The sequence below is a fragment of the Otolemur garnettii genome, unplaced genomic scaffold, assembly GCF_000181295.1.
Source record: "Otolemur garnettii isolate 467f Iridium unplaced genomic scaffold, OtoGar3 scaffold00096, whole genome shotgun sequence".
Classification (NCBI taxonomy): domain Eukaryota; kingdom Metazoa; phylum Chordata; class Mammalia; order Primates; family Galagidae; genus Otolemur; species Otolemur garnettii.
In genome coordinates, this window is record NW_003852491.1 from 7,881,331 (window position 1) to 7,888,648 (window position 7,318).

Genomic DNA, 7,318 nt, shown 5'->3' on the forward strand with positions numbered 1-7,318 from the left:
CCCCCACCCAAGATAGCCAGATGTTGTGGCAGGCTCCTGCAGTCCCAGCTACTTGGGAGGCTGAGGACTGCTTGAGCTCAAGGGTTTGAAGTTGCTTTTAGCTATGACGCCACTGCAGTCTACCAGGGGGCAAGAAAGTGAGACTCAGTCTTAAAAAAACAAAAACAAACAAACAAAAAGCAACAAAAAAAAACATCGTCCAAAGATGTAGCCTGATCCCCTTAACATTTTAAATTTAAAATATTTTAAATAGTATTTAGGAACCTTATAACCACAGTAAAATCCAATCAGGGCTGGGTGCGCCTCTAATCCTAGCACTTTGGGAGACCAAGTTGGGCAGATCATTTCAGTTCAGGAGTTCACCAGCTTGAGCAAGAGGGAGACCCCTTGGCTCATGCCCGTAATCCTAGCACTCTGGGAGGTTAAGAGAGGTGGATCCTTTGAGCTCAGGAGTTGGAGACCAGCCTGAGCAAGAGTGAGACCCCATATCTACTAAAAATAGACAAACTCTTCTGTGGTGGATGCCTATAGCCCTACTCTGGAGGCTGAAGCAAGAGGATCTCTTGAGTCCAAGAGTCTGAGGTTGCTGTGAGGTAGGCTGAGGCCACAGCACTCTAGCCTGCCTGGACAACAGGGTGAGACTGTGTTTCAAAAATGAAAGAAAGAGAGGCTTGGCGGCTGTGGCTCAAGCCGCTAAGGCGCCAGCCACATACACCTAAGGTGGCAGGTTCGAATCCCCAGCCCGGGCCGCCAAACAACAATGACGGCTGCAACCAAAAAATGGCCAGGCGTTGTGGCGGGCGCCTGTAATCCCAGCTACTTGGGAGGCTGAGGCAGGAGACTCGCTTGAGCCCAGGAGTTGGAGGTTGCTGTGAGCGTGATGCCATGGCACTCTACCCAGGGGGATAGCTTGAGGCTCCGTCTCAAAAAAAAAAAAAAAAAAAAGAAAGAAAGAAAGAGGGACATCCCATCTCTGCTAAAAATAATAATAATAAAATTTAAAAATATGAAAATTAGCTGAGCTTGATGGCACACAACTATAGTCCCAGCTATTCCAGAGGCTGAAGCAGGAGATTGCCTGAATCTAGGAGTTTGAAGATGGTGTGAGCTAGGCCGAGGCCACAGTACTCTAGCCTGGGCAACAGAGTGAGACTCTGTCTCAAAAAAAAAAAAAAAAAAAAGTCCAATCAGTACAAACACACGGAAAAACTACCTCTTGCCTGGATGGAGTAATTATCTTCTCACTGGTCTCTCTGCCTTTGGTGTCACCAAACCCTTCCAATCACTACAGCCGGAGGGTTCTAAGGAGCAGAGACTATGAGTTAAAACCCTTCAGTAGTTACTAACTATTCAGGACAAATGCAGATTTCTTACCCTCCATGAGTTGCTGGCCATCATTTCCTAGACTACGGAGGGCTTCAGTCATACCCGCAGATCATCATCCAGGCTATTGTCTATCCTGTCACAACCTTCCCGCCCTGAATTTCTTGCCTAGCCAAGTTCGGCTCTTGCTGCCCTCTAGAGGGAATGGTGCTATTTTTCTGGGGGTCCAGAGCAGGGGCATAGCTGGGAGGGCCTGGCGACAGAGTTGCGAGTCCTCAGTGCCAAACTACACCTCCCAGGAGCCATCGGGCGCCCACACCCCGCGCGACGTCACGGCAGTAGAGGGCGCAGGCGGCTCGGCTAGCCCAGCAGCTCGACTGCTCGGGCCATTCGGCTCGGACCCGGGCCCTGCCTCTGGCCCCGAGGTAAGTGGAGCAACCCACGCAAACCCTCCCTATGGACGTTTAGCAGCGCACGTTCACAGCCTCCACCATTGAATGGGAGCGCAGGAGTGCGCACGGGGCGAGGACTGGCATTTGCCATATCGAGGAAGATCTGGGCCGAATCAAGTGACCCCCAGGGAAGGAACTCAGACGAGGGCTCCTGCCCGCACCCTCGAAGCAGTCGGCCCTGGGGAAGGCGGGGGTGTCACAATGCTGTGTATCGTAGGTCGGCTGGCCAGGTTCCCGGGGCCCGGGTCTGAAGGCGCTGGGTAGGGGTTGGCTCCGCCTCCTGAACAAGCGTGCCCAGGACCAGAGGGAGCTAGGGTAAGGTTTTCTGGCTGAATGGGTCTGAGGATCGCCTCCCCAACGCCACCAGATAGAACCTCAGGTTTAAGAATATAGGCTCCAGGCTCGGCGCCTGTAGCTCAAAGGGCTAAGTCGCCAGCCACTTACACCAGAGCTGGCGGGTTTGAATCCAGCCCGGGCCTGCCAAACAACAATGACAACTACAACCAAAAAGTAGCCGGGCATTGTGGTGGGCGCCTATAGTCCCAGCTACTTGGGACACTGAGATAAGAGAATCGCTTAAGCTCAGGAGTTGGAGGTTGCTGTGAGCTGTGATGCCATGGCACTCTACCCAGGGCAACAGCTTGAGGCTCTGTCTCAAAAAAATATATATAGGTTCCAAAAAGCAAGGTTGTCCAGGGTTGACCTGTGTGTGTTTGGGTAGGTAGTTGAAGAAGTGGGCAAAGACTGCCCAGGTCTGAGGATACCAGTGCCCATATGGAGGTGGTAAGGGTGGCCTGGATTTGGATCCTTACAATCCCCCCTTTCCCTGCCCTGGTAGATGGGAGCTGCTCTCCAGGGGCTGAAACTGTCAGCATCCTCAAGGGGCCCTCACCCCTGAAGTCAGAGAAGAACCCCTATCTACCTACACTCCCTTTCCTCGTTCTGGGGTTGCTTCCATCCCTTGGGTCCTCAGCCGTAGCAGTCACCCAGTCTGACAAAGGAGCAGAAGCAGGAAGATGATACTGGCGTCGGTGCTGGGGAGTGGTTCCTGGGGTGGCCCTCCACTCCGACCCATCCTGGGGTCTGCAGTCTTGCTTCGGGCTCGCTCAACATCAGCCACTGATACGCACCATGTGGAGATGGCACGGGAGCGCTCCAAGACGGTCACCTCCTTTTACAACCAGTCAGCCATTGATGTGGCAGCTGAGAAGGTACACAGCTAGGCAGTGAGCCCAGGGTCAGGACATGGAGTGGGTGTCCAGGGTAAGGGTGGAGCTGATGTGGAGTGTTGGAGATCCAGTGCTTAAGACCCATCCGCCTCTCTAGCCCTCAGTCCGCCTCACTCCAACCATGATGCTCTATTCCGGCCGCTCTCAGGATGGCAGCCACCTTCTGGTAAGGTTCCTGCCCTCTATTTTTCTCTTGTCTCCTAGACCTCTGGGCCAGCCACTCAGGTCCCAGTCCTACCTTTCTTCTTCTTCTAGAAAAGTGCCCGGTACCTGCAGCAAGAGCTACCTGTAAGAATTGCTCACCGAATCAAGGGCTTCCGCTGCCTTCCTTTCATCATTGGCTGTAACCCCACCATTCTGCATGTGGTAAGGTAGAAAAGACCTTAGATCAGTGTGCCTATTTCCCAAGGGGCAAATGGAGAATCTGGTGCCTAGAGTGGCAGAGTTTAGCTTGCCTAAAAGTATCAGGGCCATAAAGGATTCAGCCCCAAGCCTTCAGAAGCTAAGGCTGCGTATTCATGGAGGCTGGAAATGGCTCCCCGCTCAGTGGGGGTTTGAGTCACATGAATTGGGCTGGGCAGTGATTCCCATCAGTAGGTAAAGGTGGCTTTTTTTACCCAGTACTGGTTGCAGCCCGTGAATTCCCACTCCTCTTCCTTGCAGCACGAGCTGTACATCCGTGCCTTCCAGAAGCTGACAGACTTCCCTCCGGTGAGGGCTGGGCCAGAGGAGGGTAAGGGGCTGAGAGGTTCGTCTTGAGCTATGTCTGTTCATGACTCTCTGATCTGCAGATCAAAGACCAGGCAGAAGAGGCCCAATACTGCCAGCTGGTGAGACAGCTGCTGGACGACCACAAGGATGTGGTGACTCTCTTAGCTGAGGGCCTGCGTGAGAGCCGGAAGCACATAAAGGTTCAGGGCAGCAAAGGAGGGGGCCAGGCCTATTGTTCAGGGGCCTGGGAAGGGGAACAGGGTTCTAAAGTCTCACTCTTTACAGGATGAAAAGCTTGTCCGATACTTCTTGGACAAGACCCTGACTTCGAGGCTTGGGATCCGCATGTTAGCCACCCATCACCTGGCATTGCATGAGGACAAGGTAGGCTTTGGGACCTGAGACCCAAATGGGACAGAGAGACTGAGCTGGGGATCTGGGCCAAGGGGCAGAGGGACCCTTTGGGGCCACTGCTTTGGGGGAGTTCAGAAGTTACAAGCATTTGGTGGCTAAGATGAGGGTGAAGGTGTTACTAGTCTTGACCTGCTTTCTTCTGCTAGCCTGACTTTGTTGGCATCATCTGCACTCGTCTCTCCCCAAAGAAGATTATTGAAAAATGGGTGGACTTTGCCAGGTGAGGCCAGAGTGGTTAAGGGGGCAGATGTCTAGGGGCAGGGACTACTTGGGTCTGAGCTCTTGCCTGGGGCATGGTCTAGGGCATGGTTTCTCAACCTTGGCACTGTTGACATTTTGAACCAGAAAATTCTTTGTAGTGGGCAGCTGTCCCATGCATGTTAGGATGTTTAGCAGGATCTCTGGCTTCTACTCATTTGATGCCTATCCTGCCTCTTAGGTGTGACCAGCAAAATGTATCTGTACATAGTCAAATGTTCCTTGTAGGGACATAATCATCTCAAATTGAGAACCACTTGTCTAGAGGCACCTGTCTGAACTCTTGCTCCTATCCACAGACGCCTGTGTGAGCACAAATATGGTAATGCCCCCCGTGTCCGCATCAACGGACATGTGGCTGCACGTTTCCCTTTCATCCCTATGCCACTGGACTACATCTTGCCTGAGCTGCTCAAGAATGCCATGAGGTGGGCTGGCTGGACACGTTGGGTGGGGGGAACACAGGAACTGGTGTTCTACCACTAACTGATCTTTTGCCCCTGCATAGAGCCACAATGGAGAGTCACCTAGACACTCCCTACAACGTCCCTGATGTGGTCATCACTATCGCCAACAATGATATTGATCTCATCATCAGGTTTGCCTTGAGTGGAGTTGGGCAGGGGTGGGTGGAGGTTCTGGGCACTGTTTGTGACTTACTGTAGGACCTCTAGCCAGTACTTGCCTCACTATGGGGCTAGGTCCTTGCTCAAAATTTTCTGAGATTGCCATGAGCTGAACATTCATACATATGAGGCCAGCTGCAGGCCCCAAGGTCCTGCCTCTGTCAGCACCTGAGGGGCCTAAAGTCGGGAAACGGAAGTAACCAGTCTATGATGCTGGGCTGAGAATTAATGTCCATTCTTATGAGAAGGTACCAGGGTGTTCCACCTGTGTGAGCTGCATGCTGATCTTGTGAGGACATTTTTTGCTTATCTGTGATATCCGATACGAAAAGTATGCATGGACCTTTTTTTGCTAATCAGTTTTCATCTGTATTTGTGTATTTAATGTGTGGCCCAAGATAACTCTTATTATTCCAGTGTATGGCAGAGGAAAAAAAAGGTTGGACACAAAGCAATCAGTGCCCCCCCCCCTTGCAGAGGTAGAGATGGAGAAATGTGGCTTATACATGCACAAAGACCAAGGGTCTAGGTGGATCACATTCCATCTTTGGATGAAAAGCACAGGAAGGCAGACAGAACTGTCTGCTTGGGTGGTAGTGAGCCCCTCACCAAAGCTAAGCCAAGTCCATGTTGTGGACATCCTGCTAGGATTTCAGATCGAGGTGGAGGAATCGCTCATAAAGACTTGGATCGGGTCATGGATTACCACTTCACCACAGCTGAGGCCAGCACTCAGGACCCCCGGATCAGCCCCCTCTTTGGACACCTGGACATGCACAGTGGTGGCCAGTCAGGACCCATGCATGGGTGAGGCCCCACCTGGCCAGGATGGAGGGATGGAGGGACTCTAAGAGACTCAAGCCTCTGAAGCCCCCTGTCCTATCCCCCTGCTCACCCCCAGCTTTGGCTTCGGGTTGCCCACATCACGGGCCTACGCGGAGTACCTTGGTGGTTCCCTGCAGCTGCAGTCCCTGCAGGGCATTGGCACGGATGTCTACTTGCGGCTGCGTCACATTGATGGCCGAGAGGAAAGCTTCCGAATCTGACCCTACAACCATTAGCCTGCTCACCTGCCCAGCTTGGGCCACACTCCCTGCTAAGACCTTCTAGGTCAGGCAGGGTGGCAATCTGCTCCACACGCTGCTGCACCTTGGGTCTCAAGGCCCTAGATGGACTTACATGGAGCTGGGCACCGCTCCTCCTCAATAGGCTCTACTACTTCCTTGCCTCCAGGCCTTGGAGGGGAGGGAGTGGGGACCTGTGAGGCCTCCAGCACCAGCTCCATCATTCTTGTTCCTGGGGAACCCCCACTTTGACCTATTGTTTATTATTAAAGTTCACATTTTAAATGCCCTCTTGGGCCCCATGTGTGGGGAGGGTGGGTAAGGTTTTGTTTCTTTTGTTCTCTGGGTTTAATTGGTTCATATCCCAGTCTATCTACAGCCTGGCAGACCAGGAGTAGAACCAGTTCCAAGTCTCTTGCATGTTTGATGGGACTAGAGGTGACTCTGACAGCTTAGGTAAAGACCTTTCGATCATCTAACACACATTTCTGAGTCCCAGACAATACAGAGTGGACCTAAAGTTCATGTATAATTTAAAACAGTTTAACATAGATTTGGCACCTATAGCACAATGGTTACGGCACCAGCCATGTACACCGAGGGTGGCAGGTTCGAAAACAGCCCAGGCCAGCTAAACAATGACAACTGCAACAAAAGACAGCCAGGTGTTGCGGCAGGCACCTGTACTCCCAGCTATCGGGAGGCTGAGGCAAGATAATCACTTAAGCCCAAGAGTTAGAAGTTGCTTTGAGCTGTAATGCCACAACGTAGTGAGACTCTGTCTCAAAAAAATAGTTTAACATAGTAAACTGCTCACAAACTTTATGTCTACCCTGTATTTAAAGGTCAGGTGGACCCAGCTCTAGGCCTCAGTTTTGACTCTTCTCTTTTTGGCAGTCACTTTCTAGAGGTAAAGGTCACCAGACTGGGCAACCTCCTGAGCCACCTTAGTGAGGTTAAAAATACTGTCTGCTCTTGTTGACAAGGAAAAGAACATTACAAGGTTGTACCCTGGCAGGCCCCAGCAGGGACTTGGTATCTTGCTCAGAGAAAGGTAGGGCCCAGGTAGGGAGAGCCAGGGACTTGGGCAAAAGGAAAAAGCTATAGTTAGCAGATAGGAAGAAGATTAGAAATGAAATAGAACTTCCTCTGAGAAGCAGAACTTCAGATAAAGTCTTAGGTGGGAACACCCTACCGATCATGCCGAGGAAGAAAAAAGGCTTGGGTAGTGGGACTGGCAA

General features: G+C 51.8%; 1 protein-coding gene across 4 annotated transcripts; it reads left to right on the plus strand.

Annotated features, from left to right (window-relative positions):
- The first annotated feature begins 1,672 nt into the window (after nucleotides 1-1,672).
- BCKDK (branched chain ketoacid dehydrogenase kinase) lies at nucleotides 1,673-6,367 on the plus strand. 4 transcript variants are annotated; one of them, XM_003795832.3, is made up of 12 exons: nucleotides 1,673-2,090; nucleotides 2,614-2,986; nucleotides 3,102-3,170; nucleotides 3,260-3,370; nucleotides 3,668-3,715; nucleotides 3,796-3,915; nucleotides 4,001-4,099; nucleotides 4,276-4,349; nucleotides 4,687-4,815; nucleotides 4,896-4,985; nucleotides 5,662-5,820; nucleotides 5,915-6,367. In XM_003795832.3, the coding sequence occupies exons 2-12, from the start codon at nucleotides 2,792-2,794 to the stop codon at nucleotides 6,057-6,059; spliced, it is 1,239 nt and encodes a 412-aa protein (XP_003795880.1). In that variant the 5' UTR covers nucleotides 1,673-2,090; nucleotides 2,614-2,791; the 3' UTR covers nucleotides 6,060-6,367. The 4 variants fall into 4 exon arrangements, with proteins under 4 accessions (XP_003795880.1, XP_023372512.1, XP_023372514.1 ...); XM_023516744.1 differs by having other exon boundaries at nucleotides 5,976-6,366; XM_023516746.1 differs by having other exon boundaries at nucleotides 1,673-1,748; nucleotides 5,976-6,366.
- Nucleotides 6,368-7,318: the final 951 nt, after the last annotated feature.

Excerpts from the sequence above, each read along its gene's own strand:
- BCKDK (XM_023516744.1), top strand. The coding sequence starts at position 2,792 with ATGATACTGGCGTCGGTGCTGGGGAGTGGTTCCTGGGGTGGCCCTCCA. Across the intron at positions 3,716-3,795 it reads AGCTGACAGACTTCCCTCCG|ATCAAAGACCAGGCAGAAGA; the intron begins GTGAGGGCTGGG and ends TCTGATCTGCAG. Across the intron at positions 3,916-4,000 it reads AGAGCCGGAAGCACATAAAG|GATGAAAAGCTTGTCCGATA; the intron begins GTTCAGGGCAGC and ends CACTCTTTACAG.